This window comes from Mytilus galloprovincialis, chromosome 13 (genome assembly GCF_965363235.1).
Source record: "Mytilus galloprovincialis chromosome 13, xbMytGall1.hap1.1, whole genome shotgun sequence".
Classification (NCBI taxonomy): Eukaryota; Metazoa; Mollusca; class Bivalvia; order Mytilida; family Mytilidae; genus Mytilus; species Mytilus galloprovincialis.
The window spans coordinates 43664725-43692443 of NC_134850.1; the positions used below are offsets into that span (position 1 = coordinate 43664725).

Below are 27719 nucleotides of genomic sequence, written 5' to 3' on the forward strand. Positions count from 1 at the left end.
TTTAAAAAAATATATTGATAATTATAATCTATCTTTGTGACAGGAATGGTAAATTTTTATCAAAATGCTCAGTGGTTAACAAAAACTTGTCAGTATTAAAATAATATATATACATATCAACACCATTGAGTTAATATTTATATTGTTGTCCTGAATATGCATGAAATATTTGCAGCTGGATATTCAACAATCAATATTTATATTGACAGGTGGACCCTGAAACCATGAAATCTGGCCCACCACCACTCTTTTCCCTTGAACAAGAGGCTCATTTGGTAAACCACATTAAAAAAATGAGCCACCTGGGATACGGCTATACACGTGTGGAAGTAACAGCTCTAGCTTCTGATTATGCTGTTAGCATTAAATTAAAGGACAAAACTGACAAACAACTTTCACTTCAGTGGTTTAGATCATTTATGGATAGGTGGCCTGATTTGAAGTTACAGAAGCCACGTGCTTTGTCAATATCTAGGGCCAAAGGGGCTTCTAAGGAAGTGATTGATTCATATTTTGATGAGTTAGAGAATATATTAAATAAATATGACCTAAAGAACAAGCCACATTGTATATATAACATTGATGAAAAGGGTATTACACCGGAACATACTCCTCCAAAGGTAGTTGCTGATGTTGAGATAAATGCATCAGCTGTCACCTCAGAGAGAGACAAAACTACAACCATCATAGCTGCTGGCAATGCTATTGGTACCCAAATACCACCTTTTCTTGTCTTTGCTGGCCAGCGCATGAGGCAGGAACTAATTCAGGGCTGTACACCTGGAACCACTGGTGATGTTAGCCCTACCGGATGGTCAAACACTGATATATTTCAAAGTTATCTTGAAACACATTTTATTAACTATGTTCAAGGTTTATCTGACAAACAGCCAATTCTTGTAATATATGATGGCCATTTGTCGCATGTTTCTCTAAGTGTTATTGACTGGGCCAAGACAAACAACATTATACTTTTGGTTCTTCCAGCCCATACAAGTCACTTACTTCAACCTCTTGATGTTGGTTGTTTTGGTCCTCTCTCTAAAATATACAACCATTCTTGTCATAAATTTATGAGAGAGAATCACTGCAAAATTAGTAGATATAATGTTGGGGAGCTATGCACAAATGCCTATGTTAAAGGACTGTCGCCAGACAATTTGAAGTCATCATTCAAACGTTCAGGAATATATCCTCTAGACAAATCTCCGTATCCCCCACAGATGTACCTACCAGCTACTGTATACACTCAGACGGAGACTGACGGACAGAACCAAGAAACAGATGACATCATAGACCATCTAAATGACATAAATGTACCCTTGACCTCTGACCAGACTGACAGTATAGACAACTCCCCTCCAATGGACTTGTCTCCTGGTGTGAATCAGGTACTTGTTGGAAGCCCTACCAAGACTTTATCCCCTGAAATTATGACACAAGTACCTGTTAATTCCCCACCCATGGACTTGTCTCCTGACATTTTTCGTTTCTTTGATGACCCTGACTTTATGGACATTGACATTGCAGACAAGACAGACACTTTACATGACAATGAAGAGACACAAGACATACACATGACACTGACTGACATACCCAGGGACAGAACTCTGACAGAATCACCAACATTATCTACATTTTTTCATAGTCGTGAAAAAGGTATGCCAAATAAAAATATTAAAAAGAATAACAGAAAATGTTTGTCAAAAATTGTGTCTGGTAAATCAATTACAGAAGAAAATGTTATAGAATGTATTAAAGAACACTGTCAGTCTAAAAAGTCTGTAACCAAAAGTAGTAAAATTAATTCTTCAAAAACAAAAAGTAGTAGTAAAAAGAAATCTAGTACTAAAAAAATGAAAGAAAGGGGTGTACAATCGAAAGGTAATTCATCACCTACACCAGGTACAAGTGGGTTGCAGGTTATTTATTTATCAGACAGTCAAGAAAGCCTGTATGAGCATGAGAGTCAAATGTCTGAAAGTGACCTGTGCTGTGTATGTCACAAATTTTATCCACAAAAACTTAAAGAATGTGGCGATTTGACTATAGCAAAATGGGGCCAGTGTATGTTTGATGGCTGCTCTCACTGGGTGCACTTACGTTTTTGTTGTAATGTTAGAGCAGTAAGGACACACAGTATTTTTAACTGTCCTTGTCATGGCTTACCATGTTTGCAGGAAGAATAGCTAGGCCAACTTCTATTTATATATATATGTCTATATGTGTCTGTTACTAGTAGTTTATGAAATTATGCATGTAGTTCACTACGTTAAATATGTTTGGTTAATATAAAAGTAATTCATGTATAAAGCTATTATTAATTGTGAAATCTCAGAAAATTAGTAACACTTTTGTGTGATTCCTTTATGTTCAGTGCCATTAATCCAGAATAAAATAATTTCAATGGCAAAATCATTTGTCTTTATCTCTAATATGAAAACAATTTTACAATTTCAGCACATGAAACATCAACCGAAAGCTATTTAGTTATTTATATTACTGAAAAGTATTAAATATTACATTTTTTAGTGACTCAAGCAATCACCAGAACTTCGACTTTAAAAAACTCTAATTTCCGGGTTTTTTAGTCGTTTCCTATACGTGTACTGATCCAGTTTTTACTTCATACGAAAACATATGACGTCATTTTTAGACAAACGAAAATCACAAAATAATCAGAAACAGTTAAAAAACGTAGTAAGCCTTGACAAATAAATCTAGACACATACAAACATTCGACAGAATATGCTTTTAAAATTCCAGTACACAGGTAAATAAAAACTCAACAGTGAAAACCGGAAGAAGTGAAACTTGTTATTAGTACGAAAACACATGACACGATGATATATTTGTAGTTGTAAGATTCCGGAAACAGTATTTTCCGGATAAGTTTCCGATGTTTATCATTTAACTAGGACAATCAAAATGTCAAATGCAGTTAACACCGATTTGTTGAAAGAGAGATCTACAGCTACGTTTGATGCTGAAAGGTTAACAGAATTCATTTATAAAGGACCAGAAAAAGTAAAGCGAAAACGTCAAATACGTACGTAAATACAGTTAAAATGTCGTAATGCGTTAGAGGTCAAAATATAGGACACTTGCAGCTTGCACTTCGATCTCAGATGTTATATATTTGTTTTTTGTAATATACATTTACATTTTAAACTGAGGTACACAAATGTCATGACCATTTTTTGGTGGATTATACCAAAGTTCATACATTTTCCCCCTATTTACAAAATTCAGCAAATAAAGTCTGAACTGATTTGAAATATGTTTGCGTGGCATTTGTAAGTTCTCATCAAATTTATTGTTGATAAGGTGCAATTATACCACGATTACATGCTCATTAGTCATTTAAGCTGCTTTCCTTAAGATATAAACCAATAAAGAGGCAACTTGCTCATTAAGAATTGTCCATCGGCCAAGTTTTCCCCACAGCAAAGTATTTCAACCTCCCATTATTTATTCTAAAGAAAGTAAAGTGTGTCATACATATTGTACCACACCTGTATATACATTGTCAATATGATAAGCACCAATAAGCATTAAGGTAGATTGTTTATCATGTTTATGAATACTTATTTGTTCTTTTATTTCAGAAAACATAGTCCTCCAAGACAAGTTTTTACAAAGTTTTAGGCCAACAGAGTTTTATGATAGAGATGGTCAATATAACAATGCTGTGCGACGCCAGATCTATATTATGGATAGATTGGAAGAACTGGGAATTAAATCAGAAACTGACAGACTTAACTTTAGAGAGTAAGAATGTATACAAAATGTAAATCATCTTCTTATCCCCTGCACATCAGTAAGGGATACAGGGACAAGGTTTGGAGTTCTGTCACACTTTTATGTTTCACTATAAAAGAGAGGAGAAGGTGCCAAAGGGGCATTTACACTCATAACTCGAAAATAAACTGACAACACCATCGTTAAAGGAAAAAGACCTACAGAAAAACATTAGTACACAAAACGCCACACAGTAAACTAATACCGAACAACACAAATGAATAAATGACTAAATGTACAAATACATGTTCTATGCTAATCCATTTGGAAATATATATAATGGCTCAAAACATAAAATCGACCAAAATTTCATCTGTTTGATAAGATGCTAAAAATCTAAGAAATTAATTTACCTACATGTATAGGTTCATAGGGATATTCCATGAATTTAAATGTTGCAAAAACAAATTTGCTATAGTCTTGTTCATTGTGTATATACATGTATATGTAGCATGTGTAGGCTTTATAATATATTTTAAAATTTATGGTAATTAACTTAAGAAAAGTGAAAAAAAATTAACATAATACCTTCATAATACACAATCTATCTGTATCATATGTCTGACACTAAATTTAAGATATGGGACACACCAATTATTATCACGTTTCATCAGATATCCATCCAAGTTGTCTCAAATTTATTATCTTTCATGACATCAATGAAATTTTCACATATATTTAATTTGATAAATTAACTTGCAGTTGTTGCAAAGTCTCAAACTCATGTTTTATATGACCCCCGTCGGATAGAAATGGACCTTATGCAATTATCAATACATCTGTTAATTTATTTCGTGTTGAAAATATCTATATACAAAGTACATGTATGTAACTGTTTGAAAATTAATTGATCTTAGAAACCTACAAAACAAACCCTAATTGAACTTTTAATTTTAATATTTGAATGTTCCAAAATCAACCAAAGATTCGTACATGTACATGAATACATATACTTGCATAAGGTCGATTACTATCCCACGCAGCTCATATGTTTTTTTTGTTACAGGGCTGCAGCCCCAATTGAATTGAGTCCATTTGGTTTACATTCTGGTATGTTTGTTCCTACGCTGGAAAGACAGGGAACCCCAGAACAGAGCAGGAAATGGGTTCCATTAGGGAAAAGCTTCAAGATGATTGGTACTTACGCCCAGACAGAACTAGGACATGGTAATTAAATAGATACATTAAAACATAGTTTTATTGTATAGCACACTCAAATAAACATAAATTTTGATCATGTGGGGTTTGATGTAAATAAATTAATTATTATAAAACATTGTAGTAAGAGGAATTTGATGTTAATATGTGATACTAAATGTACATGTAAAAAATGTAGCTAGACTTCACATTGAATTTAAATTTACAGTTTTCACAAGGAAGACACAAATTTTAAATTCTATGTGCAATAATGAATTTAATTATCAAAAATGCAAATTTCTTGTTACACTTTTAAACAAATGAGTTTATTGAAAAAATGTTTTTGCTTTTTCAGGAACATTCATCAGAGGTTTAGAGACGACAGCAACATTTGACCCTAAAACACAAGAGTTCATACTAGACAGCCCTACACTTAGCTCTATCAAGTATTGGCCAGGAAATGGTAATTATGTAAACAAATGGATAAAATATATCTTCTCTAATTTTTGTGCTATTTGCACATTTCTTGAGCCGTGTGAAAAAATCTTATTCCTCAATAGTAAAATATCTGTTCTCTGCAATATGATTGGTCAAAATTTAATCATGATGTTTAATATTCACAATTTTTTCTGAATTTCCATTTGTGAATTCATGAAAAAAAAGCAATCATGCCTGATGATGTCACATAAATGCTGAACACAAATGGCAAATCTGTGAAAAGGAAGGATAAATATCATAAGAGAAACAGATTCTATAACTATGACTTATGTCTAATACAATATTTCTCCACTCTTAACATTTAAATTTTAGTTATTTAATTTGCTATGGTAGAGTATATGTCTTCTCATCCTGTTGATAGTACAATGTTACAGAGAGGCAAAATTAAACTTAGACAATGCCATGGATGGAAAAGAAAAACAATCAACAGACAAATAGCCAATAAAAAAAACTTAAGACTGATCTACTCATTACAAACAGCATTTAAAACTGAGAATTTAAGTATTGCACATTTGCAATAGTTCACCAAATAACTGATCATGCTTATTGAAAACATGTTTGATATACTTTATCCTAAGATTTTGGACTCTTTTTAATCTATTTCAAATACAAAAAGGAGATTAAACACAGACAATTAAAACAAATAGTCTGTATATAATGATAAAATAAGAAGATTGCAAAGGAGAATTAATTCTCATTCATATTTTGAGGTAGGAAAGAAATAGCCAATATCAAAAGGAAGAAAAGCGAGAAAAAGAGGATGATTGCCAATGAGACGACTCTTTACAAGATACCAAATCACACAGAAATAAACAAATATAGTTCACCGAACAGCCTTCAACAATGTGCAAAACAAATACTGCATAGACCATACCACTGAAAAAACTTGAGAAATTAACTGCCAAACACAGGAGTTTCCCGCTGCATTGAAGACCCATTGGTGGCCTTTTGCTGTTGTCTGCTTTATGGTTGGGTACATGTAGTTGTCTCTTTAACACATTCCACATTTTTATTCTCAATTTTATGGTACCTTCATTTCCCACTTTATCAAGAATGTATGAATCAACCTATAGAAAAACATATACCATAATGGTAAAAATTTGAAGGGTGACATAAAGGCTGCTTGTAAAAGAATGATGTTACCTGGATCTGTTTATTATTTAACAGAGACTGGAGAAATCTGAGATTTTCTTTGAATAAACTTAGAATGGGTGAACTATTAACATATATTTAATGCATTTCTTTATGTTTTAGTGGCAAAAACAGTTAACCATTGTTTGGTAATGGCACAGCTATATACACAGGGGAAATGTCATGGAACTCATTTGTTTCTAGTGCAAGTTAGAAGTATGGAGGACCATACAATAATGCCAGGTTTGTTTCAAAGTTACTTCATAGGTATTAAGACACAAAATAAATACTTCATTATAGATCAAACCAAATCATTTGATGAACAGCCAACTTGGCCAAGAACAACCCTGAAATTTTGTCTAGGATAAAACTTTGCTCATGTCAAGTATATCTTTATTTGAAACAAGGATAAATTCTGCACGAAGCTAATTGGGAAAAATTGATGGTCAAGTGTTACACAAAAAACAACATAAAAAACTAAAGACTGTTACACCAGAAGAAAAAGTAAAATAGCTACCTACGTAACCAACTGAATATTTCAATATTCACCAGCAGCATTCAACACTAACATTTTACTCAAGATCTGAACCATTCTGATTCATATATTTATCTCTCAGAAAACAAAACTTTTATCCTCATCTCATAAATTGTAAACAATCTGATAATGCCTTGGCTAAAATGTGGAAAAGACTAACAGTACACAAAAGTAAAGACTGAGCACAGGAACCTCACATATCTCAGGTGCTCCAGAAGTGGCATCTTACATAGTGTATAATAAGGAACAAACCAGTTGATTAGGATCATTAAGATGGTCAAATTGGTATATTAAGGGAATACGGTACAGTAGCAGGGGCAGATAATAATGTTTTCAAAACTTTTCGTGTTGTTTTCGCGACGTTGGTACCCAGAACGTTGTAATTTCGCGATGTTTCTAATACGAACGTTAACATTTCGCGACGTCACTTTAAATGAAGTCATCTTTTCGCGGAATATTCACTGACATCGTAATCAGGTTGCGCGAATTTAAAAAAAAGTACCTGCTAAAAAAGCGGCTATCTCGTTTCTAAAAGACGGCGAAATCCGCCCAAGAGCAGTGAGATCAAAGAAAATACTGGAGGTAAACAAAAATAAATCAAATACAACTTTGCATGACGAATTGAAGAAAAGGTAAAAGACACAGAAGAGAGTTCTGACAACATGGAAAGACGGAAGAAGAATTGTGGAGCTTTTTTAGTCTGGTAAAAGCACTTAATAACTGCTAAAACTGTACGGCCAAATGGAATCTGCTCAACGTACTAAGAGAAAGAAAAATTGTAAGGATTTCAGAGTTATCCTACTATTCGTTGCTTGAACTGTAACATGCTGAATAACATTTTTTAAACAAATAAGACACATTACGGAACAAAAGGACCTGCTAATTTTGACATCAGAACAAACATGATAAAAGCTGCAATAGCTAATTATGAGTATAGATTTTATATAGAATGGACCGTTGGTTTTCCCGTTTGAATGGCTTTACACTAGTAATTTTTAGGGCCATTTATAGCTTGCTGTTTGGTGTGAGCCAAGGATCCGACCGTGTTGAAGGCCGTACCTTTACCCATAATGGTTTACTTTTATAAATTGTTACCTGGATTTGTCTAATTGCCACTCATACCACATCTTCCTATATCTATTAATAGCTGCTTAACGTCCAGCGGCAAATATTTAATTGAACATTTATGATATCAACATGTTATTTAAATGAAACTAAAAGAAAGAGAAAACGTACGAACCCGTGATTAATTAGAAAATTTTAAGAAAATATATGGCGCGTAGGGTGGCCGAATCGGGTCTAGTGTTGGAAGATTTGAAATCCATACACAAAAGTCATTACTATGGCGTGGTGTACAGCTGTGCAATATTTTTCATGACGAGAACATTTATTTTCATGCATTGATAATGAAGTCAATAATACTATCTTCAATTGAAAGATAATCAGAATCAAAATAGTTTGTATCTTTATTTTTTTCTTCTTGTATAGCATTGGACAGACTGCAAATTGAATTGTGAATTGTTATTGTACGGCCGAATTTAACAGACAATCAATAAAATAACAAAACCGACTGCATATGCCTCATGGCTGGACAAGGTCATACAACACCCCTATTCGTAAATAAAATTATAAATAAAGAAGTCTCTCATCCTGTTCTGGACTTGCCTTGGTGCATAAAAAAAATGCAGAGTTTAATTGATTTTTTAAAAATATATGATATTATATGTGTATGTAGAAAAGGTGTCAATAAAAGTCCGTTAAAAAGATTTAAAAAAATTACATTGTTGTCGTTTTTGTTTTGCATCTATTGTCAATAGATGCAGAATTGTCACACGTTAGTTTGTTTAATTGGTTTATTTTTTTATGTATATCAATCTGGATGTTATAGACCAAACAAGAAAACATCCGTTCACATGCTGTTAAATGGGCTTGCAATTCAATGGTGTCATTTGTTATTATATATCATATTTGTATTTCGTTCATTATTTTGTACTTAACTCAGGCTGTAAGTTTCCCGTTTGAGTTGTTTTGCATTTGTCATGTAGGGTCTTTTCATAGCTGACTATGCGGTATAGGTCTTAATCATTGTTGACGTTACGTCTTTGTCATTTGGTCTCTGGTTAAGATCATTTGCCTCATTGGTAATCATACCACGTCTTCTTTTTGTATAGTCATCTCCCTTTTGTACTTCAATGTATTGAGAGATATAAATTAAAGTATCGACAAATGTACACTAATTGCAGACAGACAGACTGATCAGAAAGTGTACACACGTTAAAACTCGTCGCTGTCAAGCTGATGAGCAAATATGAAGTCATGCAGAAGCGTTGTTTCTGAGAAAAGTAACACAATTATAGTTAGGCGATCGGACAGAAGAACAAATAAAGTGTTTTCAATATAGCTTTACCTCTAGACAAACAAGTACGACAATAATCATACAGTTACGCTGTATGAAAGGTAATGCAACTTATCTATTGATAAAGACATCCTTGAATATCATTCTCTAATACTAGCTGCTGTACTTCCTATGAAATGTTATACTTCAACTTCATTTTCAGTCGACTGAGGCAATTATGACATGAAATTGCACAAAACAGCTCAAACTATAGAACAAGAAGTACTCCTTATAATCTAAATTTGAAAGATGATTATCTTTTGAATGTAAAAAGAAAAAAATCAAAGTACGTCGGGGCCATTTAAAGCTGACAGGTTTTGTCATTGTTGAAGGTTATACGGTTGTTAATTAATGGTATCACCTCACTTAATTTATAGTTGGTTCACATTTTGCCATGTTAGGGCCTTTGCAATAATGTCGGCTATCCTCTTTCGGTACATGAAGCAATTTAAAACTAATGTCGGACGGAGCTGCACCTGTATACTTCTATAAGATTTTTAGCTCACCTGGCCTGAAAGGCCATGTGAGCTTTTCTCATCACTTGGCGTCCGTCGTCGTCGTCGTCGTCGTCGTCTGTCGTCGTTAACAATTTTTCAAACATCTTCTCCTCTGAAACTACTGAATGGATTTGAATGAAACTTAGCATGATTGTTCCTTAGATTATCCTGCTCAAAGTGTGTGCTTTGATTTTTGATCCGTCAAAAAACATGGCCGCCGTTACTTAAAATAGAACATAGGGGTCAAATGCAGTTTTTGGCTTATATCTCAAAAACTAAAGCATTTAGAGCAAATCTGACAGGGGTAAAAATGTTCATTAGGTCAAGATCTATCAGCCCTGAAATTTTCAGATGAATCAAACAAACCATTGTTGGGTTGCTGCCACTTAATTGGTAATTTTAAGGAAATTTTGCAGTTTTTGGTCATTATCTTGAATATTATTATAGATAAAGATAAACTGTAAACAGCAAAAATGATCAGCAAAGTAAGATCTACAAATAAGTTAATATGACCAAAATTGTCAATTGACCCCTTAAGGGGTTTTTGTCCTTTAATGACAATTTTTCACAATTTGTTCATCACATTTGCTAACTTTAAAAAATCTTCTCCTCTGAAACTACTGAATGGATTTGGATGAAACTTAGCATGATTGTTCCTTAGATTATCCTGCACAAAGTGTGTGCTTCGATTTTTGATCCGTCAAAAAACATGGCCGCTGTTACTTAAAATAGAACATAGGGGTCAAATGCAGTTTTTGGCTTATATCTCAAAAACGAAAGCATTTAGAGCAAATATGACAGGGGTAAAAATGTTCATTAGGTCAAGATCTATCAGCCCTGAAATTTTCAGATGAATCAAACAAACCATTGTTGGGTTGCTGCCACTTAATTGGTAATTTTAAGGAAATTTTGCAGTTTTTGGTCATTATCTTGAATATTATTATAGATAAAGATAAACTGTAAACAGCAAAAATGATCAGCAAAGTAAGATCTACAAATAAGTTAATATGACCAAAATTGTTAATTGACCCCTTAAGGGGTTATTGTCCTTTAATGACAATTTTTCACAATTTGTTCATCATATTTGCTAACTTTAAAAAATCTTCTCCTCTAAAACTACTAAACCAAATTCAACCAAACTTCAACTGAATGATCAGTAGGGTGTATAAAATAAAGTTTGTGCTTTATTTTTTATTTCGTCAAAAAACATTGCCGTCATGGCTAAAAATAGAACACAGGGTAAAATGCAGTTTTTGGCTTATATCTCAAAAACTCCAGCATTTAGAGCAAATAAGACAAGAAGTTAAAGTATTTATTAGGTCAAGGTCTACCTGTCCTGAAATTTTCAGCCGAATTGGGTAACTGGTTTTTCAGGTATAATGCCCCTGAATTGATGATTTTAAAGAAATTTTGCAGTTTTTGGTTATTATCTTGAATATTATTATAGATACAGATAAACTGTTAATAGCAAAAATGTTAAGCAAAGTAAGATCTACAAATAAGTCAATTTGACCAAAATTGTCAATTGACCCCTTAAGGAGTTATTGCCCTTTAAAGACTTTTTTCACAATTTGTTCATCATGTTGACTTACTTTAAAAAATCTTCTCCTTTGAAACTGCTGTATCAATTTCAGCCAAACTTAGGCTAAATGAGTTTCAGAGTATCTAGTATAAATTTTATATTTCATTTCCTTGTATGTCAGAAACATAGCTCCTATGGCTAAAATAGAACATAGGAGAAAATGATTTTTTTTTTGCTTTTGAAGAAAATAGGACGATTCAAAGAACATTTAAATAAATTGAAAAGCCAAAATAATCATTGATGAGAGATTTAACCAAAAAAATTAAGGTGAGCGATTCAGGCTCTTGAGAGCCTCTTGTTCTGTTTTGCCATACATTTGACAAAGTAATCTGCTGGGATCATTTTTATTATCTTGTTTTTTTTATTATGAAAAGGTTCCTGTCCAAATTCCGTTTCGTAAATGTTTAGCCTCATGTTTAGCACAAATGTTTAGCGATTTTACGAATAACCATCTTATGAATTTTTATAATAAGTATCAACGCTTTGGAAAACACCTTCATATACTTTGCAGCATAGTCGTGTGCGGTGGGAATGATTACACGACGTTGGTGCGATTAAAACTTTATATAGCGTAATTTAGCGGCATACTGACAGACGTCGTAAAAAATTAAGGTATATGGCTTTTATTGAAAAAACAAGCACATGGACCCATATTTTTTTCTTTTGCAATCAATCAAGTACTGTTTCAAGAACACTCCGCCAAAACTTCAAGAAAAAATCAACGATCAATTTTTTTCTGCGCTTCCGAAAAGACGCAAAAATGTGGTCAATTTCTTTATTTCGCATATATCAATCTAAATCCGGAAAATGATAATTTGGTTTAACCTTAAACTTGTTTCAGCATATAGATGCCATGGATCAAGGGAACGTTTTACAAAAAACCCGGTTAAGTTATGACTTTTTGTTCAAAAGTATTGTTACTTTCTTTAAAAGTCATTATTTATGAATTTTCTGGAATTTTCTTCCAAATATGCAAATTTCGAACCAAATTATCTCAAAAAGTAAGTCATGAAGGTACTTTTTTCTTTTCATATTTGGAAAGTACACATTAAAATTGACCTATAATCAAAATTTTAGGAAAAAAATCAACGAGGAATCTCTACTGTATCGTATGCCCTTAAGTCATATAAACATTTACATGATATACTGTAAATTCAGAAATTATTTTGAGGTTTTTATATGCGAATAAGTGAATGGCGCATTAATTAGAACTCCTGTATGCAGATTTTTTTCAAGCAATTGCAATAATTTATTGCGCGTTTTTGTCGTTTTCCAAAGTTGCAATAATAAATGCTCTAAATAATATCTGAATATACAGTAGTTCTTTATAAATTTATTTTAAATCAACACCTGTTTTTTAGATAATTTTATTGATTTCATTTTTTTTTAATAGGTCTAGAAATAGGGGATATTGGACCAAAGCTTGGTTTTGATGGTGTAGACAATGGTTTTATGAAGTTCAATAAATACAGAATTCCCAGAATGAATATGTTAATGAGATATGCTAAGGTAATCAAGAAGTAAACAAGCATATATATGTTTGAACTTATGGTTAAAGACTAGTAATTGAGTATTTCTGACATTTTCTCACTCACAAACTGAATTAGATTGGAAAAAATTAATGTTATGTGAGTGAAAAAATTATTGAGTTTTTCTTCCATAAACTCTTACAAAAATGTACTAGTATACATTTCAAAATAATAGAGTTTTTCATTGAAGCAAAGATATTTTTAAAATGTCCTATTTGTGATTTGCTACCACTATTTGGCTTATATGGCACTTCATTTTGAGAAATTACAATTTGATTGAAAAGCTGAGAAAGGAAACACAAACATTCGGGTCAATAACCCTAATTAATATGCCTGAGTAATTGTATGAACTTTACTATTTGTACTTTTATGAAAACCAGAAGACTGTACAATAAAGATGTAAAAACTTGGGAGCTATTAAATGTTTGTACAATGTACATAATTTCCAAAATATTTAACTGTGGGAAAATAAGGACTTTTCAAATGCTAAAGCAGTATCACATGGGGCTTTTGGGGTTAGTGGGAGGTCCCGAAATTCACAACAACTCAAAATGAAGAAATTTTTGGAACAAGTTAAACTGCCGGACAATAAAATAAAATAAGTGACATTCAAAAAGAAGACTCGGAATAAAGTTTATAAAACTGACAAAAAGAAATTTAAAAATTTCTTGGAAAAAGATCATGAATGGTTAAATTATATAGTCAATCGAAATGTAATTAATTGTATAATAACATGTTAAACATTTGCATTGTCTGACCTATTTAAGAAATGTTTTTTTCGTAATGAGATCTTCAAATTTTAAGTTAGTGTCTGTACTTGCTCAAGAACAATCAGAACAACAAAAAATCTACTGGAGAGGAAAGCACCCGAGGAAAATAAATGTAATCATCTATCATTTATATTAGTCATTTTAGTGTTTGTCAAATGAATGTCAGTTTTCAGGACAAGTAGATTTGGAGCCGAACCAGTACATTTTCAGTCCACTGGTCTGGCTGGCCAGTACACAAAAAAGCTTAAATTTGACCCCTGGTGGCAGGTCCCAAAATTTTTACAAGGGAGGGGGGTGCACTGACTACCAGGTACCCTAGGTTTCCTAGCTAAACCAACTTCAAGGGGTTGCCCAATTTGTGAAAAATTTAAATGCACTTCGCATTCCAAAAATTTAACCACATGTATGAATATGTCTCAGCTTCGAAACTTTCACTCATACACATCAAAGTTTAAAATATGGACAGAGGAAATGAACTGCACATCTTGACCAATTTACTTTAAGTTAGGAAAAAACAGTAAATTTTCTTATGTATATATATATATATATATATATATATATGTCCACTTTTACTATATTTAAATAATCCAAATTGTATTGTTTAATAAATTGACATAACAATTAATTATTACATGTATTACTTTGTAATCATTCACAAAATATCCATTCCATTTTTTTTTTTATCCTTTTTTTAAATGTACTGCCTCCCCCATGATAGATGAGGGTTAATTATCAAATATCCAAATTAATATATTACAAAATATTAAAAGTTAAAACAGTTTATAGCTTTTATCTAATATGTTGCTTATATATTTTATTTTATTAAAGGTGCTAGAAAATGGTGACTACATAAAACCAAAGAATGCTAAGCTGACCTATGGTGCTATGGTAATGGTTAGAGTATGGATAGTAATGGATGCCTTTAGAGCTTTGTCGAGGGCCACGGTTATTGCTGTTAGATACAGTGCAGTCAGACGGCAGAGTGAACTCAGACCTGGGTATTTAAATATTCAATACTGGGGGTTCATTAATTTTGTGGGTTCCAATTTTCGTGAATTGAAGAAAACTTGCATTTTCGTGGATAATTGATTTCGTACTTTTGCCAAAGTCTGCATCCATTCTTATTAAAAATTTGTAGTTCCATGTCCATTACAATTTGTTGTTTCAGATAATCACCACAAAAATAGGTATCCAACAATGATTATGTATCCACAGTACTAGATCTGATAAAGTTGTAATTGATTTATTATTTAAAAAATTCTTAGACAAATTTACATACTTGGAATAGTAATTCTTGATATATTCAATACCATTAATTATTTAAAGTCAAAAGAATATTTCAATATCCTGACTTTACTAATGACTCAATAAATGCAACATCTATTTATAAAAAACGGATATGTGGTATGGTTGTTAATGAGACAACTCTTCACAAAAGACCAAATTACACAGAATTTAACAACTATAGGTCACTGTGGGCCGTAACCAATGAACAAAGCCTATACCCTATTGTCTACTTAAGTGATATTAGAATATTAATAAATGTTAATCATATACAGATTCGTTCATTTAGTTGAGAACAAATATATTCTTTGTGAATCAAAGAAAAATTATAATTTCATGGATATTTGACTTAATTGAAATTCCAAATTTGCATACAAGCCTATAGAAAATATATATTGGAATACGTTAAACATTAAACTGTGGATCTCCAAAAATCCTTGAAATCCTGCAAATTGCTATCCTATGCTTACAGTACCGCTATATGTTATTTCCTAATTTTGTTTTCAAGAGGAGAGGAAGCCCAAGTGATGGATTACCAAACACAGCAGTATAAGTTATTCCCCTTGTTAGCTACTTCCTATGCTTTCTTATTGGCTGCTGAAGGGATGAGTCAAATTTATGCTAAAATTAGTAGTGACATTGAAAGAGGAAATCTTGAGGATATGCCACAGGTATGTATGAATATGACCTATTTTGGTAACATTTTTAACCTTTGCCCTCAATTGAAATGAATAAAGTAAATATCAATGAGAAAATTTCAGTTTCATGCATATAAATCTTTGTATCAAGTTTCTGTCATAGTGTGTTTGCAGAGACCCTGAAACAACGGATCACTACTTATTGAAATGCAAAATATTCAATGTACCTCGCCAAAGACACATTCACAACCTACAGATTCCAATCAAAATTTCTACTAATGTCTTACTTTTTGGCTCCGATAGACTCACAGTAGAACAAAACATACTGATATTTAAAGCTGTGCAAAACTTTATTATAAGTAGCAATCGATTCACATCCACAATCAAATAATTCTAAGTACTCACTCCTCCCCTATATAAAAAATTTTGTTTCATTCTTTAATAACACTCTCATTTTTCTAAAAACATCTTTCACCCCCTTCCTTTGCTATATAATTTTTCTTATAATTTTCCTTTTGTTATTGTAATCATTGACTGTATTTTGTTACATATTTATTTGTTTGCTATTCAGCATGCGTTCATAGCTTGTAATTTTATTTTCGAATTTAGGGAGACGGATTTATATAAGAGCACTGCTCTTGTTTCCTAATCCCTGTTATTGAATCTTTTGTATATTTCGTATTTATGTCTTTACCCTTGTAGCTATATATATAATGATTTCTTTAATAAAATATGTTTACAGTAAATCTTTGATTTACACAAGAACTTTTGACAATTTATCAGAACCTGTAGAAGTCTAATTTCTATATACTCCTTTAGAATTATCTCCCTTTGACCTGTTTTCTTTAATTTTAAACATGGACTATTTTCTTTTTCTACATGTTTACTGTTGATAGATAAAAGTCAATGTATATGTAAAAGTAAAAGATGTGGTATGATTGCAATTGAGACAACTCTCCACAAGAAACCCAATGACACAGAAATTAACAAATATAGGTCACCTTATCATTTCACAATGAACAAAGCCCATACTGTTGGTCTAATATTGACCATTGTGAAGATTACATGTATTGAACTAAACAACGTGGATTACCAGACATAAATTGATAATCACCTTTCAATTTCTCAGCTTCATGCTCTTGCATGTGGACTGAAAGCATTCTGTACCTGGGTTGGCTGTGAAGGAATAGAGGTGTGCCGAATGAGTTGTGGTGGTCATGGTTACTCACATGCTAGTGGTATTCCTAAGATTTATGCTAATATTGTTGGAGCTTGTACGTATGAAGGAGAAAATACAGTGATGATGCTTCAGACTGCCAGGTAGGTTAGCATTTAAACCAAAGTCAGTACTTCTGATTGACACTTGTCAATTTTCAATGACTTACCAAGTTAGAATCATGTTATTAATCATGAAGTTGCGGAACTGTATGACCATCTACAAATAGTAAAATTAAAGATAAGGACCTAAGAGATACGGTTCGGCTGAAACATGAATACTAGTTAACAATTAAAATATTTATGTATGTTTAAAACAGAAGATGTGGTATGATTGCCAATGAGACAACTCTCCACAAGAGACCAAAATGACACAGAAATTAATAACTATAGGTCACCGTACGGCCTTCAACAATAAGCAAATCCCATTCCGCATAGTCAGCTATAAAAGGCCCGAAATGACAATGTAAAACAATTCAAATGAGAAAACTAATGTTTTAATGAGTATAAAAATCATTCGGGAAAGGCTTTTTTTATTTATCCTTGCTGTCTAATTTGAATTTTATATGGAATATTAAAAAACAAATAATGTATAAATAATTATGTGTTAATAATATTTTGAATAGATATCTATCAAAGAGCTACTTCAGAGGCCAGAGAGGGGAATCTTTACCAGAACTTATACAATATCTGACTATAGATCTAAATGTCAAATCAACACTAGGTGAAGACTGTTCATTTGAAAGTTTAGTAGCAGCTTATTCCCACAGAGCAGCAAGGTAATACCTCTTTTGAGATTTTAAGGTGGTACCAACAACCTAGACTCTAATAAATTTGGCCCATTTTATTTTCATAAAATTTTTACAAAATAATTTCTTTGACCCTTTGACAATAATTTATTTTTGGATGTAAAGCGTCTTCTGATTGACTCAAGTTGTTTTGTTTATCAGCTCATAGACATAATTTAGTCATGTGACCATGACTTCAATAAAGTTTGTTCATGAATTACTCCGGTTTAAAATAAGATTTAGAATTAAATTATAAGAAATAACTGTAATATTTGTCTATTCGAAATAACATAAAAAATGTGGTGCACAATTTAACATAACCTGCTATGCATGTTATTTAGTGTGCACCACAGTTTTTATGTTATTTCTTCATAGACATAAAAAATATTACAGCCATTCATTAAATAATATAAAAATGAAATAAAAAAACTTGAACCACACACTTTATCAAAAAGTTTCATTGGATAGATAGCCATTCAAATGACATGATTAATAGGTTCAGCTGAATTTTACAGAGTTATCTCCCTTTAGTGTTATGTACCACCTTTATTTGGAATTTGTCTTCTTCCTTGTTCTGGTCTACTTCAAATATAACAAGAATGTATTCCCTATCTTATCTTAGCTGCAAAGGCCTCTTTTCGAAAGAGTATATACCGGTAAAAGTTCAATATCTTTCAGGCCTATAGAATTCAAACATGCACAATATCCAGGGAAGGCACTTCGAAAGTAAAGTACTTAGATATAAAAGCAATTATGGGTCCCTGCATACCTTTTAATCATCTACAGTATATTTCCTTGATCCCATAAATGTTTCAATAGAACAACCCTCACCCCTTAAGGAGGCTCGCGGGTACAAAATTTTCAGCAAAAAATTAAACTTTTATTTTTTCATTACAAATTTTATTTATTACATTATTAGTTATTACTTTTTATCATATACTTAGCATTGATATGATAGCTTTTGCATATGTGTAATGAGCGGAAGTACACAAGCCATAATTTCCCACCCGGGCTGATAACCCATATCATGTGCATCTCGTGCACAAAACCCATAATAGTGCCTCTCGTGCAAGTTACTTCAGGTGTTTCCGGTATCGGTTGTTTACTTTTCCATTGTGACGTCAGATGTTTTTTATGACGACGTCAAAATTTACAGGAACTTTTATGGGGATAGTTTAGTACTTGCTAACAAATGCCATTGACAATTATGAATCATTTTATAGTACAACAAACATGGAGTAGTAATGATCATAAAACTTTTCCAAATTTTCAATGTTTCAAAATGCCTCTATAGGAAATGTTACCATACATATATAAGGAGGTAGTGATGCTGTTGTTGGACAATTATAGTATATTTGATTCATAATTTATTTTCTTTATAAAGTTTTTGACTGTTTTAGTTATTGCATTTGTTTATTTGCCTTACATAAAACTATTGTCGGAAGTATATGATAAAGTGATTAATACATGGCCTTTTCCATATCAGCCTGGGTATCATCCCTCGACCCATATCAGCACCTCGACTCCGTCTCGAGCTGATATGGGGGTCTCGGGATGATACCCAGGCTGATATGGAAAAGGCCATGTATTAATCTCTATATTATATGGTACAAAAATCAACCAATAAAATCGATTCTGTTTGCCCACAAATGACTTTTAAAATGTTTATATCATTGAAAAAGCTTCAAATTATCTCCCTCTGGTCCAAAAATGACATTTTTGGCATTAAAATGGAAATATCTTTTTTCAGTCAGAGGCGTTACTTAAACAGGTAACTTTTTTTAGTTACTGTTATAGGTAATTTTTGTTTTTAAAAAATATAAAATTACTCAATAGAGTTATTTTAAATTTCAATAGAAGCAGGGACTAAATGTAGTTTTCATGAATTTTTACATTATTTTATATCATAAATTTAAGAATTTGTAAGATTTGAGAGTAGAATAGACATAAAGGGTTACTTTAAAAATAATGACAAAAATGTTACTTGAATAAGTTATTTTGTACATCTTTGAAAGAATTAGTAATAACACTTATTTAAGGAACATATGTAATTGTTTTGGGTTACAAATTATAAATAACTTTAAGTCTTCATTAATTCATAAGTTTCTATCTATTTATATCTTTCTACCTTCAAGATTTTGAAGGAAAACGATATTTTAATAGTCCCAAGAGACCAATCTTTGACCAAGAAGCATGGATATCAAAGATAAGTGTGTCAGAAAAGCAATTAGTGTTTCAGAAGGATTGGATTTTATATTTCATGGGAAAAATAACCAGATGACTGTAAAAATTTGTTAAAACTAGTAAAATTTGTATAATTGGTCACCTATAAAAATAATATTTAGAAAAGTTACTTATATAAGTAATTTTTAAAATAGCCTTGTTTTCAACATTACTTATATAGGTAATTTTAAAAGTTAATTATTTAAGTAATGCCCCTGACTGTTTTTTAACACATCGGTGAAATATATTTTTTTTATTATTGTTTTCAAATAAGCTGAACATAAACTAAATAATTGTAAAATTTAAGTGATTTCTGTAATTAGGTTATTTTTTTATGTCGATTTTACCTCTATTATGTCTATTTCTCCTACTAGTTCAACAGAAAAAAAGTACCTTTACAAAAATGTATGTTTCTTTCGAAGGCAGATTGTGAGCGAAAATGAACAATGACCCCATTTTTTTATTTTCTTTTTCTTTTAAGTATAAGATAATGTTCATTTATAGAAAAATATATCGAAATCCTGTATTAGAAAAAAATGATTTAGACCTGCGAGCCCCCTTAAATTGTTTTTTAGTGCTAATGGGAAAGTGTATCTGATGTTATAAGTGATATGCATCAAATAAATAAGAGTTTTGCCAACCCCTTCTGAAATCTTTTCACTTCGTAGTTTACATTAAAATATACTGGTAAATGAAATTTGATTCGAGTCTTTTCCTTTAGTTGATAGATTCTTTTTGTTTTTAGCCAGCACAGAAAAAGATGTTTGAAAAGCTACTGGATGAGGTGTATGAATCTACTAATTCTGCTAATTTATTCCAAAAGAGGGAAAGTGTATAACAAAATATATGTCAATCAAATTTAAGATACATTATTGTGACTGGCAGCTTCAAACATCTGAAATAATGCTCCTTATATAATGATTTTTTTTTTTTTTTTTTCTGATTGATGAAATCTAAACATTTCAGGATGGTAACATCAGCCTGTAAATTGCAAAATACAAACAAACAGAAAGGGATGCCAAGTCATGATGCTTGGAATAGATCTACAGTGCCATTTATTGCTGCTACCAAGGTAAATATCCAGTATTGGATTTATTTATGTAAATTTTATGCTGGAACAGTAAGATTGATGCTATATTTCACAAATAGAATGAAAAATATAAAGGAAAATGAAAGTACCTGTATATGTTATTGGATTCTCATCTCAGTAAAAAGACTCATAATTCCAGACTAAAAAAATCTACTGTAGATGAAAGTAATGTTTTTAAAATTTATTTTTACATGCTTTCTTTTTTAGAAATATAACATCAACTAAAATTTTGTTCTAAATATAAAATAAATGTTTTCGATTCTTGCTACATTGTAGACCCATTGGTGGCCTTCAACTGTTGTGTGCTCTATGGTCAGGTTGTTGACGCTTTGACACATTCCCCATTTCCATTCTCAATTTTATTTCATGTTTTAATTTTGGTCACAGCATAAAATATTTGTTGTCACAGACAAAAAGTGAATGCTTTGCATTCAAAATACCTTCCTTAATCATCAATGACCATTAGCACAATATAAGTTCAGATAGTGAAAAAAATACTATACATGTATAGTCTTCATAGATGAATTAAGATAGCGACTCTATGCATTGACATTTGTTTCTGTAAGATAAAATTAAGAATGGAAATGGGAAATGTGTCAAAGAGACAACAACCTGACCAAAAGGCAGAAACAGCCAAAAGCAACCAATGGGTCTTCAAATCACCAAGAAAATCAGCACCTGGATGCAGGATACTTTTAGTAAAACTAGCAAGAACCTGAAAAAATAAAAGCCATTTAATTCAGTATATCACCAACGTTTGAATCATTTTGAAACAATATAATACATATTTGTTTTAATTTTCAGGCTCACTGCCACTTGTTTATAGTTAGGAATTTTGTGAACATTTTATCTCAGAGGAAGATAGATCCTGCCACACACAATGTATTGTCACAACTATGTAGATTGTATGCTGTATATGGTATTGTGGAAAATATGGGAGAATTTATGCAGGTAAGTGATGTAATGCAAACCACCAAATTTTTACAACTATGCATATTTTCTATGCTTTTTTTGGGAATTTTTTGTCGACCTGCAACTTTTGTTGCAGAAAGCTCGACATAGTGATAGTGATCTGGCGGCGGCGTCGTTAGCCAAGTTCTTAAAAGCTTTATATTTTAGAAGTTGGAAGACCTGGATGCTTCATACTTTGTATATAGATGCCTCATGTTACGAAGTTTCCGTCAGTCACATGCAAGGATCCGGAAATTTTTTCACCTAATTTCGGTCATTTTCATATAACTTAAAAGTTGGTGCCCCTTTTCAAAAACAGATTGTCAAAATCTCATTACTGCATGAGTATGCTCCTACTCGTAGCATCAACGAACTTGTTTAACTGTTGCATCGCGTTTACTTCATGATTTATCCTACCATTTTCCTAAAATCGATTGAGAGCAATTAAGGGAAGGCAACAGTTTAAGAATAAAATGATTTTAATGACTCAAAATCGTAATTTTCTCAGTCATCGCTAACGTTTCTTTCGATTCTGAAGTCGAAATTCAAACTGAATGTAATGCGAGAATACTAAAACGAACAATTCCGGACTTATTCCCGGGATTAGTTTTGTTTATCAAATTCACAGGAAAACATCGTTTTTTTAATATTTTACCTTTAATAGTGTAAGAATATTAATGAAAATAGTTGCACTTGCTTTATTTAGCAAGAAATCATTTTAAATTTACGATTTAGTGTCAAATCTGCAGAAGAGAATTTTAGGCATGTGTATCATAGTAAACAAAGCACGTGTGTTAGTAGTGAAAACAATCTTTTTTCTATGTAAATTGAATCAAGTTTTAATTTAATTTTAAATCATAATTGACAATTGTCTTAGCTGAAAAGTAATTAAATAATGAAGACAGTTGGTATTGAATTTTAATTTCTTTATAATATTAGTTCGGAGCTTGTGATTTATAGCCAGGTGTGAATTAAAACACAGGTAAAGAGATTAGCGATCATTAGCCAATAGCTCCCCGAGGCATTAATATAGCTATTAGGAGGGCCCTCAGGATTATAACACTTTACTGGAGTGGCAGTTTAATTACATAAAATCGATAACAAAACAAAAATATGTTTAAAATGGCGATTTGAAACTCAATCTCAACGAAATGACCGAAATTATTTCTGTTGAAAAATAAAATTTGACCTAAATCCCAATAAATGATTTAGGACTTTGGAGTTTCCAAATCGGTCATGTCTGGCATATATGACCGTTTCTGGACCCTTGGTCACATGTCCAATGTCCTTGACCTCATTTTCATGGTTTAGTGAACACTTGAAAAAAAATTCAGATTTTTTGTAATGTTGAATTCTCTCTTATTATAAGTAATAGGATAACTATATTTGATATATGCGTACCTTGCAAGGTCCTCATGTCTGTCGGACAGTTTTCACTTGACCTAGACCTCATTTCATGGATCAGCGAACAAGGTTAAGTTTTGGTGGTCAAGTCCATATCTCAGATACTATAAGCAATAGGGCTAGTATATTCAGTGTATGGAAGGACTGTAAGCTGTACATGTCCAACTGGCAGGTGTCATCTGACCTTGACCTCATTTTCATGGTTCAGTGGTTATAGTTAAATTTTTGTGTTTTGGTCTGTTTTTCTCATACTATATGCAATAGGTCTACTATAATTGTTGTATGGAATGAATGTAAGGTGTACATGTCTAGCGGGCAGATGTCATGTGACCTTGACCTCATTTTCATGGTTCAGTGGTCAAAGATAAGTTTTTGAGTTTTGGTCTTTTTAATTAATACTTTATGCCGTAGGTCAACTATATTTGGTGTATGGAAATATTTTATGATCTTTATGTCAGTCATGCAGGTTTTATTTGACCGTGATCTCATTTTTACGGTTCATTGCACATTGTTAAGTTTTTGTGTTTTGGTCTATTTTACTTAAACTATAAGTAATAGGTTAACTATATATGTTGTATAGAAGCATTGTTAGCTGTACATGTCTGTCTGGCATGGTTCATCTTACCTTGACCTCATTTGCAAGGTTCATTGGTCTTTGTTTAGTTATCTTGGTTAATGTTAAGTTTATGTGACACTTGTAATAAAGCTTAGCTTTATACTTAGGACTATCAACATAATATCAATGATAAGTATAGAAGGCGAGACATTTCAGCGTGTGCACTCTTGTGTGTAAGCTGACACTGGGAGAAATGAGTGGAATAGGTCTGTTATATGTAAGATTTATTTCAAAATTGCATTATTTATATATATGAGCAGCTTGATAATCAGTTGTCAATCAATGTTTGCCTTGTCTTACCACTGTCCTTTGCGAAAAAATTTAATCTACTTAAGAAAAATAATTACTTCTAGATATTTCTCTTTCCAATTTAAAATATGAATAAAATGTCATGTATTTTATTGTAAATAATTGATTAGCATTTACCTAACATGACAATACCCAAAAAAAACCAAATACATCTACTGTTGTTGTTATCAATGATCGAGTTAAAATGTTTCGCTTCAAAGAATAAACATAAAATCTGCAAAAACAATTCACTTTTTCCTTTTCAGGATGGTTACTTTAATCAAGATCAAGTTAGCATCTTAGACAGGAAGGTGTTGGGCCTGTTAGAGGATATTAGACCAAATGCTGTAGCCCTGGTAGATGCATTTGATTATCCAGACCATTTGTTACAAAGCTGCTTGGGTAGATATGACGGGCAGGTGTATGAGGCTCTGTATGAGTATTCCAAATCATCTCCTCAGAACAATACTGATGTAAGATTTTATTGAAAAAAATTTTAAGGATGTTTGATTCTCTGTTTCAAAATAACAATCTTTATAAAATACTTTTATAAATATATAGTACATAGATAAAGAAACTGAAATAGCAAGAAAATATAAGAGGTGTGCATGCTTGTTTTTGAGATATAAGCCATTGAAAATTTGGCGGAATATTACTTTTCATAAATTTAACATTGGCACTTTCTTTCTTTCAAAAATGATAATAAAAAAACAAGTATTTTATAAGATTTTCTAAGATGACATTTTAAACAATATGTATTCAAATTACGGATAGAAAATTAGGGTTCAGTGGGCAAATTTTTTAATGGCACAACATGGATAAAACCAGAGGATTTCAAATGTCTAGCAAAACTTCAAATACTAAAGGAATGAATATCCTTACAAATATTCAGAACTTCTGCTAAGCTTAATGAAAAGTCATAAGTAAGTAAAGAATTTGCCAAAAATGTATCTTACTAACTCGTAATTGATACTTTGTATTAATTTCAGTTTGTATTATTATGAATAATTAATAAACACACAGCCATAACACACAACAAAATTGAAGCATCATAACATGTGACAATTATAAAAATGTACAAATAAAATATTACAGTAGCAAAAATCACAGCACAATAATAAGCATCTTAACAAAACTCAAATCATAGAATGCACATCTATTCACAATTGAATATACCGTAATTTATCCTGTAAAAATCTCAAATAATGGTAACAAGCTTCACACTTTAAAATTTTTACGCTTTAAAATTTTGTGTATACATTATCATGATTATCAGTGCTTCCATTGAAGTGTGTAAATAAATTCATCATACAAACCATGCTTAAAATTGTGTATGCATCACATGTTTACTACAGAAAGACTCATCAGTGGTGCTTGAATCAAAAACAGAAAAAGCCAAATAAATTGGAAAGAGCATTGAGGACCTAAAATTTCGAAGTTTTTGTTGAACACAGCAGCTATGGTTTTATTTCCTGGTTAAAAATCTTTAGTATTTCAAAAAATTCAAAGTTTTAAAAACAGTAAATAATTGTAATCAGTAGGCTATTATTTATATATACAGCTGATAATTGGAGTTTTTAATGACCTTGACTGGCTATTTTTGACAGTCACTTATATATTCAAATTCTTTGTTTTTGTAGATCCATAGTTCCTACTACAACTACATCAGACCTATGATGCAGAAAAGGTCAAAATCTAGGAACATCAGTGCTAAACTATAATGAGAGTTACAAATAGAACATAACAATCAAGAGATTAAAGTACAAGTTTTATTTCAGATTGAAATAAAAACATGGCCAGTAATTTGTTATTTTAGAAATCTGATGGACAAGGTTTAATACATCATAACTAAAAGTGTACTGGTGGATTTAAAGAAAAATTCAAGGCATATATTGTTCAAATTTAGTAAAACTATAATCTTCCTTGATTGTAATTTAATATTTTTTGTATGGAGAGATCAGATTTGATAAACATTAGTGAATAATTTTTATCTACCTATCCAAAGCTATGGATGTGGACATTTTGAATTATGAACAATGTTTTTGGAACTAAATATGAGATTTTGTATGCAATTCAATTCAATGTTTTGTTATGCATGGTGATTACTGAAATTCAATGTATTTTATATTCTTTAATAATTGAAATAGAGATGACCAAATTCTATTTTAAGCTTGGCCTACAAACTTGATTTACTGTTGCAAATATCAGTATACACTAGACAACACTTTATGAATATGGGATGTGATATAAATCATATTCTTAAAAAAACTATTGGTTCATTGCAATTTTTGGGATAGTAATTTTCAGTTGAATAAGAAAATAAATGTTCTACTTAGTACAGATTGCAACTATTTTTTTAGCAAATGATGAAAGCAAGATATTCATGTACCCTATAAAAAGTAATTGAACATTCATTTGTTGTATAGATTTAAACTTTTATATGACAGATATGTATTAGTTATGATTAATTAAAATAAAAAGAAATTTTGAGTTTTAACCTAAGTGTGAGATATAACCTTCCTTGTCAAGGAACTGCATGGTCTTCAATGAAATAATATCAAATTTTAAAAAAGTAAAAACATTTTGAGGTTCTCACTTTTATCTATAGAGAGTTGACACAAATTAATGTGTGTGATAATAGTAGTGCCATAGAGACCTTTTAATTGTGATGATTTTAGTATAGGTAATGCATTTCTATCAATATCAGATATACAAAACTTTGCTTATTATTAAATCTTTGTATTTATTACTTTTAATGTATACTTATTACTTTTGAAAACTGTCTACTTATCTATTTATTGCTTAAAATAATATGATTAAATAAAAATGTTATTGAATTACACCTGTGATACTTATTTTATTGCAAGTATTTTTATTTTCTGTATCTATACTGAGTGCCTATAAAAACTCAACACAATAAATTCCAAGCTCTAATTAGTCCCTTTTGAATGTACATGAAAACAGGATCGTTCAATGCATTCCTTAAATATTTTGGTACATTAGTTACTTTTGATAGTTTTGTCTTGCTTCAACTTTTTCTGGTGCTTTGTCCTTTAAGGGACCAAATCAAAACTCACAAATTTTCATCTAAAGGCAATGAGAGTTGACAAATGTAAAGGAAAATTACTAATTTGCATTTTTAGCTCACCTGGCCCGAAGGGCCAAGTGAGCTTTTCTCATCACTTGGCGTCCGGCGTCCGGCGTCCGGCGTCCGTCGTCGTCGTCGTCGTTAACTTTTACAAAAATCTTCTCCTCTGAAACTACTGGGCCAAATTAAACCAAACTTGGCTACAATCATCATTGGAGTATCTAGTTTAAAAAATGTGTGGCGTGACCCGCCAAACCAA

General features: G+C 31.6%; 2 protein-coding genes across 2 annotated transcripts; both read left to right on the top strand.

Moving 5' to 3' along the window:
• The first annotated feature begins 220 nt into the window (after positions 1–220).
• LOC143057263 (uncharacterized) lies at positions 221–2371 on the top strand. Its single transcript, XM_076230542.1, has one exon. It carries the CDS (start codon positions 225–227, stop codon positions 2187–2189), a length of 1965 nt encoding a protein of 654 aa, XP_076086657.1. The 5' UTR covers positions 221–224; the 3' UTR covers positions 2190–2371.
• Positions 2372–2914: 543 nt separating this feature from the next.
• Positions 2915–27508, top strand: LOC143057031 (peroxisomal acyl-coenzyme A oxidase 1-like). Its single transcript, XM_076230258.1, has 14 exons — positions 2915–3049; positions 3609–3771; positions 4808–4968; positions 5294–5401; positions 6691–6810; positions 12970–13085; positions 14704–14873; positions 15668–15830; positions 16927–17117; positions 17639–17791; positions 20990–21095; positions 21918–22064; positions 24639–24845; positions 26013–27508. Exons 1-14 carry the CDS (start codon positions 2929–2931, stop codon positions 26091–26093), a joined length of 2007 nt encoding a protein of 668 aa, XP_076086373.1. The 5' UTR covers positions 2915–2928; the 3' UTR covers positions 26094–27508.
• The last annotated feature ends 211 nt before the right edge of the window (positions 27509–27719 follow it).